The sequence below is a fragment of the Mobula birostris genome, chromosome 16 (assembly GCF_030028105.1).
Source record: "Mobula birostris isolate sMobBir1 chromosome 16, sMobBir1.hap1, whole genome shotgun sequence".
Classification (NCBI taxonomy): Eukaryota; Metazoa; Chordata; class Chondrichthyes; order Myliobatiformes; family Myliobatidae; genus Mobula; species Mobula birostris.
Window position 1 is genome coordinate 5,381,487 of NC_092385.1, and position 12,888 is coordinate 5,394,374.

The window sequence follows — 12,888 nt, forward strand, 5'->3', positions numbered from 1 at the left end:
AGAAGAACAGCACAGAACACAACAAGCAACAAAACAAACCCCTTCCCTTCGTCCCTCCCACCCACACACATTCAGAGTGTCCTCCAAATCTAGGGCAGTCCTCCAAGCCTCCAGTCTGCAGGTTCCCAAATTGTACACAGCAAGCTTTCAAAAACAGTAACGTGTAAATTGTAGACAGAGAAAAATATCATTTCAGGACATTGTGGAAAACACTTCTCTCTTTTAATTAGGAGATCCTTTATATTCATCTGTGAGAGGTTTGGAGGTGGGGGTGGGAAACAGACTGCACATAGGCTTGTCTCTCCTGAAGGATGGAAGGAGGTACGGGGTCTCAGGTCCCACAGCACCAGGTTCAAGTCATGTCAAGTCAAGTCACTTTTTATTGTCATTTCAACCATAACTACTGGTACAGAACATAGTAAAAATGAGAGAACGTTTTCCAGGACCATGATGCTACATGAAACAATACAAAAACTACACTGAACTACGTAAGAAAAAACACAAAAACTTCACTAGACTACAGACCTATCCAGGACTGCATAAAGTACACAAAACAGTGCAGGCACTACAATAAATAATAACAAATAGTAAACAAGACAGTAGGCACAGTAGAGGGTATAGTAGGTTGGTGTTAAGCCAGGCTCTGAGTATTGAGGAGTCTGATGGCTTGGGGGAAGAAACTGTTACATAGTCTGGTCATGAGAGCCTGAATGCTTCAGTGCCTTTTTCCAGATAGCAGAAGGGAGAAGAGTTTATATGAGGGGTGCATGGGAACAGTCATTACCTTTCAACCATCAGGCTCCTGACCCAGCGTGAATAACCTCACTCACCTCAATTCTGAACTGATCCCACGACCTTACACATTGGGCACTGAGGAGTATGGTAGAAGATAGGATCTGGGAATACAGCTCCATAATTCATTGAAAGTGGCGTCACGGATAGAAAGGGTTGTAAAGAAAGCTTTCAGCACTTTGGCCTTCATAAATCAATGTATTGAGTACAGGAGATAAGATATTATGTTGAAATTGTATAAGACACTGGTGAGGCCTAATTTGGAGTACTGTGTGCAATTTTGGTCACCTACCTACAGGAAAGATGTAAATAAGGTTGAAAGAGCGCAGAGAAAATTTATAAGGATGTTGCTGGGTCTGGAGGACCTGAGTTATAAGGAAAAACTGAATAGGTTAGGACTGTATCCCTTAGAACATAGAAGATTGAGAGATTTCATAGAGGTATACGAAATTGTGAGGGGTATAGATAAGGTAAATGCAAGGAGGTTTTTTCCATTGAGGTTGGGTGGAACAACCAGAGGTCATGGGTTAAGGGTAAAAGGTGAAAAGTTTAAGGGGAACATGAGGGAAATCTTCTTCACTCAGAGGGCTGTGAGAGTGTGGAATGAGCTGCCAGAGCAAGTGGTGCATGTGTGCTCAATTTCACTATTTAAGATTAGTTTGGATAGGTACACGGACAGTAGGAATACAGAGAGTTATGATCCCAGTGCAGATCGATGGAAGTAGACTGTTTAAATGGTCTCGGCATGAACCAGATGGGCCAAAAGGCCTGTTTCTGTGCTGTACTTCTCTGTGACTGACCTATGGACTCACCTTTGATGACTCATGTTCTCAGGATGCAGGTACGAATTATTTTTTTAAATACTTGCACATATTGTATTTTTTTTTGCACGTTGGTCGTTTGTCAGGCTTTGTGTGTAGCTTTTAAATGAATCTCAGGGTAGTATGTGGTGATATATACATATTTTCATAATAAATTTACTTCAAACTTCTGAATTTTAAATGTAGAGCACCACTCCCTCAGGAGCAAGTCTGAAATATGCAACAGTATTTTTGGTCAAATGGCTAGTAGTGTAAAACTTGAATGCACAACCCTTTGTTTCAAAGGCAACAGTATATATTGAGTCACAGTTATCACCTATATTCAAGTATCTCCAAGTATTTGAGTTCCAAGTATTAGGGTGGTACAGTAGCGTAGTGGTTAGTGCAACATTTTACAGCACCAGTGACCTGGGTTCAATTCCCGTTGCTCCCTGTAAGGAGTTTGTACGTTCTCCCCGTGACCACATGGGTTTCCTCCGGGTCCCCCAGCTTCATCCCACAGTTTAAAAACATACTAATCAGTAGGTTAATTGGTCATTGTAAATTGTCCTATTAAATTGGGTGTTACTGAGTGGCATGGCTCAAATATGCCAGAAGAGCATATTCTGTGCTGTATCTCAATAAATAAATATATTCGTGCAAAGTTTAGTATTCCATACCTGTGTATAAATACTGCAGAATTGCCCTGAAGGCCATTGGATTAATCTGTGTGAAAGAGAGAAAGATATTACATTTAAAACATATGTACTTTGTTTTCATGCTACTCTGGCAAAATAAATAATCTAGCATTATCAAGCATTTAAAACCTAAAAACTGCAGAAACTAGAAATTGGCTACAATAGAACATGCGGGAAACACTTAGCAGGTCAGGCAGCATCTGCAGAAAGAGAAACAGATTTAATGGTGCAGCTCAATGACTACTCATCAGAGTAACACACAGTAGGTCAGGCAGCATCTGTGGAGAGGAATAAAGAACATGCTTTTTGGGCCAAAACCTTTCATCAGCCTGCAAAGTTGGCTCTTTATTTCTCTCTACAGATGCTGCCTGACCTGCTGAGTTCCTCCAGCACTGTCACTCCAGATTTCCAGCATCTCTTGTGTTTAAGTCTACTCTTCAGAACTAGGAAAGACAGGAAACTACAGTTTTAAGTTGCTGAAGCGGTGGGAGAGGGGTGCATAAGGACAAAGAAAAGGCGAAATTGTTATGGTGATAAGTGGTGAAGAAGCTATCTAGATGTTAGTTTAAAAATGCAGTTAGAGAAAGACAGAAAAACCAAGGGTCACATCAAAGTATGAAATACAGGTCAGGTCAGAGCAGGAATCATTGGTGGGCAATCCTACTCTTAGAGTCATACAGTTGAGAAATGGACCATTTGGCTCACTTTGCCCATGCTGACCATTTTGCCCACCTGATTCATATCCTCCTGTGCCTTGACTATTCAAGTGCTCGGTCTCTGATACTGAGTAACTGTATCGGGAACACACAGCAGATCAGCAGTGCAATAAAGCGAGGAAAAACTGAGTTAGTATTACATGGGTAACCTTCAGAAGAACTGCTACAGCGTTATAGAGTTATCTGCAATCTGTTGAAACTGCAGTGTCCTTGTGTTCCACCTCATCTCCCGTCATATTCAACAGATCAATCTGTTATTGTTTTCCTTGTTCTGCCTCAACGCACTGTTGCAATGAAATGATCTGTATGGATGGCATGCAAAACAATGTTTCTCCACTGTACCTTGGTACATGAGACAGTAATAAACCAATTGCAATTCAGTTTTTATCACCTTCAACAAGATTCAGAATTAGGTTTATTATCACTGACATACATTGCAAAATGTGTTGCTTTGCAGCAGCAATACATTAAAATGCTATGTTTTAGAATAAGAATAAATAAATAATGCAAAAAGGGTAGTGTTCAGAAATCTGATGAGAGAGAGAAAGGAGCCATTTCTAAAGAGTTGAACATGGGTCTTCAGGCTCCTGTACCTCCTCCCTGATGGTAGTAATGAGAAGAGGGCATGTACTGGATGGTGAGAGTCTCTCACGATAGGATCTGATAATGTGGTACCTCAGTGCACTGATGTAATGAAAAGATCTGTCTGGATAGCATGCAAAACAAAGATTTTCACTGTGTCTCAGTAGATGTGGCAATAACTAATTCTAATTCAGTTTTTCTACCACCTTCAACAAAATTCTACAACTGGACACATCTCCTGCCCTGCCTTCTCAGTATTCCAAGAGGGGCTGCTCCTTTCATCTCTCCATTCTCCACCAACCACACAACCTGATGACAAATGAGTGGGTGATCTCTCCCAGTTTTAGACAGGCATGTATAAAACAACCACCAGATGGCAGACTAACTAAATCAACAACAAGTCAACAGCACTTTTGCAAGAGTCAGTGAGGAATGGAATATGCATGACCTTACTGGTTAATGACCACAATTTTAATTCAAATTCAACTATCATCCAAAAAGAGAGTCCTATTCTGCCAAATCTGAAAGCTATTATCAAAAAAAGCTGACAATGTTGAGTAACTAGTACATTATAGAGGTTCAGGTATTGGAGATTCACCCTTACGGAAGAATATAAATAATAAGAGGAGCATGAGTCAACCATCTGGCTGGTTGAACCTGTTCCATCATTCAGTAAGGTCACGGCTGATCTGGCTCTGGATTTAGCCGCACCTACCTGCCTTATCCCCATAGTCCTTAATTTCCCTGCTACACAAAAATCTGTGTCTAATTTAATATTTATTTATTATTATTATTTCTTTCTTTTTGTATTTGCACAGTTTGTTGTCTTTTGCACTCTGATTGAACGCCAAGTTTGTGTGGTCTTTCATTGATTTCATTATGATTATTCTTCTATAGATTTATTGAGTATGCCCACAAGAAAATGAATCTCAGGGTTGTATGTGGTGACATATATGTACTTTGATAATAAATTTGCTTTGAACTTCGAATATATTTAGCCTTTTTTGCTTCCCTGGGCAGAGAATTCCGGTGATTCACTACTCTCTGGGAAAAGCATTTTCTCCTCATTTCTATCGTAAACCTACTCCCCTAAATCTATTATTCCCCTAAGTCTATTTTTCCTAATTTTAGTCTCACTTCAGTATAAATAAGTTTCCTGTCTCTATCTTATCTATCCCTTCATAATAATAGAAAAGAGATTTCTATAAGATCCCTTCTCATTCTTCTGAATTCCAGCAAGTATAACTCCAAGCGGCTCTAGCTCCTCATCTCCAGATCAGCCTGGAGAAATTCCTTTGCACTGCCTCCAAAGCCAGTATGTCTTTTCTCAGAGTAAAGAGACCAGAATTGTATATAGTACTCCAGGTGTGGCCTTCCTAGTACACTGTATGATTGCAACACAACTTTCTTTCTCTTTAGAAACATAGCCAAAAAAAACAGCACAATACAGGCCCTTTGGCCCACAAAGCTGTGCCGAACATGTCCTTACCTTAGAAATTACCTAGGGTTACCCACAGCTCTCTATTTTTCTAAGCTCCATGTACCTTTTAAAAGACCCTATCATTTCCGCCTCCACCACCGCCACCGGCAGCCCATTCCATGCACCCACCACCCTTCGCGTAAAAAACTTACCCCTGACATCTCCTCTGTACCTGCTTCCAAGCACCTTAAAACTGTGCCCTCTCATGTTAGCCATTTCAGCCCTGGGGAAAAAAGCCTCTGACTATCCACACGATCGATGCCTTTCATCACCTTATACACCTCTATCAGGTCACCTCTCATCCTCCGTCGCTCCAAGGAGAAAAGGCCAAGTTCACTCAACCTATTCTCATACGGCATGCTCCCCAACCCAGGGAACATCCTCGTAAATCTCCTCTACACCCTTTATGTGGTTTCCACATCCTTCCAGTAGTGAGGCAACCAGAACTAAGCACAGTACTCCAAGTGGGGTCTGACCAGGGTCCTATATAGCTGCAACATTACCTCTTGGCTCCTAAACTCAATCCCACGACTGATGAAGGCCACTTTAATTCAATCCCTCTGACACTCGATGTCAACATTCCATTTACCCGCTTTATATTTACTAGCAAAAAAATCTGAATCAGCAAAAATCAGAATAAAAAATTGCTCCAACAAAATTTATGTGAAAATGAATAAATGATTTTTTAAAATTTTTTAAAAAATATACATATTCTGTTTCAACCTGCATTTCTTGTTGCATGTGCCTATGATGCAGCTTCGCATTATGGCAACTCACGATGTGGACCACTTTCTAGAAATGCAACCCAACCATAAGATTTGGGAACCACTTAACCGTTAAGACTTTATTCCCTGGTATGTAGAAAAATTAGGGGAGATTTGATAGAGGTATATAAAATTATGAGGGGTGCAGATAGGGTAAATGCAAGCAGGCTTTTTCCACTGAGGTTGGGAGAGACGAGAACTAAAGGTCATAGGTTAAAGGTGAAAGGTGAAATATTTAAGGGGAACCTGAGAGAGAACATCTTCCCTCAGAGGGCGGTGAGAGTGAGAAATGAGCTGCCAGCACAAGTGGTGGATGCAGCACTTAAGCATTTAAGAGATATTTGGACAATGGTCTGGGTGCAGATCAATGGCACTAGACTGAATAATACTTTGAATAATACATGGGCCAAAAGGCCTGTTCCTGTGCTGCAGTACTCTATGAATCCATGACAATTGTTCTGAGATATGTATTATTTGCACGGGTAAACAATGCATTAACTTACCAGCGGATGCTTAAGGGCTATCGCCTTCTTTCCCTTCCACTTAGTCTGAAACATTTCTGCAAAATACGTCGAGCGTGCATTCAGCACACAGCGATGGGCTCGGAACATCTCACCATGAACTAGGAAGGAAATGTCACTATAAAGTCCCTGCTCCAATAACCTGATTAAGAAAAACGGAGAATAGTAAAACTGGTTTATTACTGTCATGTACATGGTACAGTGAAACACTCTGTTTTACATGCCATCCATACAGATCAATTCATTCATCACATCAATACACTAAGGGAAAACAATAAAAGAATGCAGTTGTGTTAGTTACAGTTGCAGAAAAATTGCAGTGCAAGCAGAAAGTAAGGAGCAAGCCATTAAAAGGTAGATTGTGAGGTTGTGTCCTTAATGCACAATAGTTCCCTTGTATAATCAGGTGGACTCCTAACCTCACAACACACAAAATGCTGGAGGAATTCAGCAGATCAGGCAGCATCTATGGAAATGAATAAACAGTTGACATTTCAGGATGGGTACCTTCTTCAGAATTTAAAAGGCAAGGGGAAATGCCAGAATAAAAAGGTGAGGGATGGGGAAGGAAGACCAGCTAGAACAGGGGTCCCCAACCTTTTTTGCACAGTGGACCGGTTTAATATTGACAATATTCTTGCGGTCTGGCCAACCGGGGGGAGGGTGTTAATCACAACCGGAATATAGGTGATAAGTCACTTATAAGTGACTAATACCCTCAATTTCATTTCTAAAAGGGTTTATCTAACGAACTTAATATTAAACACACAGCGCATATTTTCCTCACGTGAATATAGTGATAAGCCAATTATAAGTCACTTATATAAGTCAATAGCACCACAACATTTTAAGTAACATTTGGCTACTAAACACACAGCGCATATTTTCCCCGTATGAACATATAAAATCATTGCAACACACCAATATGGCTGAATCAGTGGAAGCCCTGGGCTTGTTTCCCTGCAACAAGACAGTCCAATCGAGACAGCGATACTTGAAGGGGGCTCCTTATGTAATGACCTTGCGTGCGTTCAAGTTCCGTCAGTGGGCGTGACAGGGAATGAGGAAAGGTGCAGCTGACTCATATTGTTTCATATCGCTAAATCATATTGTTTCCTTGCGGCCCGGTACCAGTCCGTGGCCCGGTGGTTGGGGACCAATGAGCTAGAAAATAATAGGTAACGCCAGGTGGATGGGAAAGGAATCTGATAAGAGTGAAGAATGGACCATGGGAAGAAGGGAAGGACAAGGGGCACCAGAGAGAAGTGATAGGTAGGCAAGGAGAAGAGATGAGGCCAGAGTGGAGAATAGAAGACAGAATATAAGACATTGTTCCTCCACCCTGAGAGTGGCCTAATTGTGGTAGAACAGGAGGCCATGGACTGACATGTTAGAACAGGAAAGAGGATAGGAATTAAAATTGGCAGGCAGCTGGAAATTCTGGTTTTGGCGGATAGAGTGGAGGTGCTTAACAATGCAGTCCCACAATATTCGTTGGATCTCACTAATGTGGAGGAGGAGGAACATTGGGAGTACCAGGTAGAATAGACAACCCCAACAGATTCGCAGGTGAAGTGCATCTCACTTGGAAGGACTGTTTGGACGTCTAAGTGGAAGTGAGGGAGGAGGTGAATGAGCCATGCATGGAAGTGAGCAGCACTTCTGTCACCTGCAGGGATATGTGACAGGAGGAGGTTAGTGGGGAGGAGACAAAGACCAGTTTAGTGGTAGAATCCCATTGAAGATGGTGGACTTTGTGGATAATGATGTGTTGGATGCGGAGGCTAATGAATGGTAGGTGAGGGCAAGAGGAATTCTATCCCTGTTAAGGCGGCTGGAAGATGGGGGAGCACTTCTCGGGATGTGGAAGAGATGCGGATAAGGGCAGCATCAATGGTGGAGGAAAGGAAATCCCATTCTTTGAAGGAGGAGAACAACTCTGGTGACCTGGAATGGAAAGCCTCATCCTGGGACAGGTGCAGTGGAGACGAAGGAACTGAGAAAAGGGAATAGTATTTTTACAGGCCATAGGGTGGGAAGAGGTATAATCAAGACAGCTGTGGGAATCAGCAGGTTTATAAATGATGCTGGTAGACAGTTTGTCTCCAGAGATGGAGACAGAGATTGAGAAAAGGGAGAGAGGTGTCAGAAATTGACCAAGTGAATGTAAGAATGTAAGGGTGGAAGTTGGAAGCAAAGTTGATGAAATTAATGAGCTCAGCATAGGTGCTTGAAGCAGCACCAATACAGACACGAAAGTAGCACAGACAGTATTGGAGAGCAGGACCAGGGAAGGCTTGAAACATGGACTGCTCCATGTAGCCATTGAAAAGGCAGGCATAGCTAGGGCCCATGGCTACCCCTTGCTTTTGGAAAAAGTGGGTGGTGCCAAAGGATAAATTGTTGAGAGTGAGAACTAGTTCTACTAGACAGAGTAGAGTGGTAGTGGTGGAGGGGAACTAGTTGGGTCTTTTGTCTTAACTTCACAATCTACCTTGTCATGGCCTTGCAACTTCTATTCTTATAGAATTTGTCCTTGAGCCTGGTGGTATATTCTCTTAGGATTTTATGTCTTCTGCTCAATGGTGGCTTGGGAGAAGAAGAGAGAATGTCCAGAGTGGATAGGGTCTTTGATAATGTTGCTGCTTTGCTGAGCTAAGGAAAAATGTAGTCAAAAGTCTACGGAGAGGAAGCTGGTTCCCATGAAATACTGAGGTGTGTCCACAACTCTAAGTTTCTTACAGTCAGGAGCAAAATATTTGCTATACCAAGCCATGATACATTCTGTAGTGCACCTATATCCATTGGTGAGAGTCAAAGGGGGCATGCTGAATTTCTTTAGCCTCCTGACATGTTGCTCAAGTTGAAAAGTCAGAACATCTGACAGTGTTTTCTTTTGACTTCTTGAGGTGGTGTCATCAGTGTTCATATTTCAATGGTCATAGAGTACTACAGCACAGAATCAGTCCTTCAGCCCATCTAATCTAAGCCAAATTGCTATACTGCCGTCCCATTGACCTGCACCTGTATCACAGCCCTCCTTACCTTTCACGTACTTACCCAAACTTCTCTTAAATGTTGCAATCAAACCCATATCCACCACTTCCACTGGCAGCTCTTCCACACTCACACTCACACTCACTGGCTTGGATTTACCCTATCTATACCCCTCATAATTATGTACATCTCTATAAGGTCTCCCCTCATTCTCCTGTGCTCCAGGGAATAATGTCCTAAACTATAAAATCTTTCCCTTTAACTCAAGTCCAAGTAACATCTTTGTAAGTTTTAATGTTTGAATCAGTCCATCACTCCCCGCATCTTTGAAATGCCGGGCTATGTGTTGCACTCTGAAACACTCCTTCAGTTATACTAATATAGAACATTTCCCTCCAGCTGCCTGTGGCAATGAATTCCACAGATTCACCACTCACTGGGCCTAGACTCTCCCACCATAGGAAACATCCTCTCTACATCCAATTTCTGCCACTTCAAAAGATATGTTGCAGACACAATAGCCCAAATGGATTCCTTTCACCCCGAAGGCTTCCATAAACCTAAAACAGCCTTTAAATAATGTTAACACATTGGTGTATCTGGTGATTAAGTATGTTAACCTCTACCATAAGAGGATATGAATACAAAAGTAACAGATATTTTTCTTTTGTATCATTTAAGCAAAAACAGAGAGATCAATCTGGACTAAGATGAATATGAATTGTATAAGGGAAAGGCTGGCAAATAATCCATGTCATCAGCACTTCACTCAGAAATAACACAGGTTGACTGGATGGTAAACACAGCTTGCATGAGGCAGCACACTAGTCTAGTGGTGAGTCTAAGACTCCCCCACCATAGGAAACATCCACTCTATCGCGGCCTTTCAACAGTTGATACATTTCAATGAGATCTCCTCTCATTCTTCTGAACTCCAGTGAGTACAGATCCAGAGCCGACAAATGCTCCTCCTATGATAAGTCTTTCAATTTCAGCCGCTATCTGTAAGGGGTTTGTATGTTCTCCCTGTGACCATGTGGGTTCTTACCCCCATTCCAAAGATGTACAGATGAGGGTTATTAAGCTGTGGACATGAATGCTGGTGTTGAAAGCATGGTGACACTTGCAGACTGCCTGCAGCACAATCTTCACTGATTTGATTTCATGCAAATGATACATTTCACTGTATGTTTTGACATTTCAATGTACATGTGACAAAGTTAATTTTTTGAATGTTTTCATAAGCAACACACTTCAGACCATTCCCATTCTGTCCCCAAGCACACCACTCCCTATCCCAATCAAACACCTCACCCACCCTCACCCTACCCTATGCACACTTCACTCCCTCCTTGTACTCCATGAGAATCATCCCGTCTTGTACACACTTGGCTCCCTGCTTCATTTCGCACATGCTCCCCTGCATCTCGCACACCTCTCCCTCTATCTCGTGCACGCCTATCTCCCTCCCTCCCTCGTTTCACACATGCCTCCCTCCCTACCCCATCTCACTCATGCCTCCCTCCGTCTTGCCTGCATAGAATGTGGTCTGGCAAGTAGGGCTTCACTCTCAACAAGGTGTGTCAGTGGAAGGGTTGGACAACCCATTCTGCAGGGGAGCAGTCTGGCAGAGTAGTGGTGCAACAGCATCTTGAAATGGGTGCTGACAACCCACAGAGAAAATTTACAAGGATGTTGCCTGGATGTTATGTTGAAGTTCTATAAGACATTGGTGACGCCAAATTTGGAGTATTGGCTGCAGTTCTGGTCACCTACCGTCAGGAAAAATATCAGTAAGATTGGAAAGAGTACCAAGAAAATTTATGGGACTGTTGCTGGAACTGGTGGAGTTTAGCTGAACAGGGGAAGGCTGAATGGGTTAGGACTTTATTCTCTCAAGTGTAGGAGTTTGAGGGGAGATTTAAAAGAGGTATAGAAAATTATGAGGGGTGTAAATAGGGTGAATGGATGCAGGCTTTTTTCCCCCACAGGTTGGGTGAGACTAGGACTAGAAGTCACAGGTTTAGGGTGAAAGGTAAACTATTTAAAGGGAAGCTCTGGGGGTACTTCTTCGTTCAGAGGGTGGAGTGAATGTGAAATGAGCAGCCAGTGGAAGTGATGGATGCAGGATCAACTGCTACTTTTAGAGAAGTTTGGATAAGTACATGGATGGGAGGGGTGTGGAAGGCTATAGTCCGGATGCAGGTAGATGGGACAAAGCAGAAGACCAAGTTGGTAAGTTGGCTCGAGGACCTGTTCTGTGCTGTAGTGTTCTATAACTCTAACATTCTGGTCTGCAAACTGGCCCAAGCATTTCCCCAGGCACGCAGGTACTTGACCCCACTTCACACTGCTTTCCCATCCCTACCCTAGACTCAGGATCCCTTTCAGCACTCTGTATCTGTGCTGCCCTGCACTGCACCCATTAAATCATGAAACATTTCAAATTTTCAAACTTTTGGACATTTGGGGTGGAGCGGTAGCACATTAGCCAGTGTTCAGGTATTCAATCCCCGCCAATGGCTAAAAGGAGTTTGCAGGTTCTCCCTGTGATCGCGTGGGTTTTCTCCCACATTCCAAAGTAGTACAGGTTAAGGTTAGTAAGTTGTGGGCATGCTATGTTGGCGACAGAAGCGTGATTGTTCGCGGACTCTCCCCAGAACAATCCTCAGACTGCAATGGTCATTGACACAAACGATGCATTTCACTATATGTTTCAATGTACATGCAATGAATCTCTGTCAAGAAACACAGGCATTCCAGAAGACTGAAAAAGCGAGAAACACGTTCAAGACCATAACAGAGGAAAAATTGTACTAAGCCAAATGATATTTCAGATTTTGTTCTGTTGAAGGGATTCCAAGGAGGGTGACAAAAACAAAAGGGATTTGGAGAAGCTGAGAGCTGTGGGGAATATACTGGTCTGTAGGTTATAGCTGTTATTGCTGGGATAAAGGGAACAGGTTGCAGAAGGTCCCACTTGGTTGTGGCCATATCATATATATATATGAAACTTCTTCAAGGCCTCTCTCTTTCGGCATATACAGAAAGTAGTCCTGAATGGGAATATGTGATAAGTCCCTTTGAAGCTGCTCACAAAGACTCCCCATTCTCTAGCAACACCTTGAAGGGAATTTAGACATGCCTTGATCTCACTGTTATGCTACAGTTGTTATGGGGGACTTCAACATGCAGGTAGACTGGAGGAATCAGGCTGGTGCTGGACCCCAAGAAAGGGAGTTTGTGGAGTCCCTCCGAAATGGATTCTTAGAACAGCTTGTACTGGAGCCTACCAGAGAGAAGGCAATTCTAGATTTAGTGTTGTGCAATGAACCGGATTTGATCAGGGACCTCGAGGTAAAGGAGCCATTAGGAGGTAGTGACCATAATATGATAAGTTTTAATCTACAATTTGAGAGGGAGAAGGGAAACTCGGAAGTGTCAGTATTACAGTTGAGCAAAGGGAACTATGGTGCTATGAGGGAGGAGCTGGCCAACGTTCAATGGAACAATACCCTAGCAGGGATGACAATGGAAC

At 42.6% G+C, this 12,888-nt stretch overlaps 1 protein-coding gene across 3 annotated transcripts in view; it reads right to left on the reverse strand.

Moving 5' to 3' along the window:
• abtb1 (ankyrin repeat and BTB (POZ) domain containing 1) overlaps nucleotides 1–12,888 on the reverse strand; it is a 92,997-nt gene that overhangs the window by 47,504 nt on the left and 32,605 nt on the right. For all 3 annotated transcript variants that reach the window (XM_072280253.1, XM_072280252.1, XM_072280254.1), the window contains 2 exons: nucleotides 6,336–6,495; nucleotides 2,273–2,318 (listed from right to left, as the gene is read on the reverse strand). In XM_072280253.1, coding sequence (XP_072136354.1) covers nucleotides 2,273–2,318; nucleotides 6,336–6,495 — 206 coding nt within the window. The remainder of the gene's footprint in view (nucleotides 1–2,272; nucleotides 2,319–6,335; nucleotides 6,496–12,888) is intronic.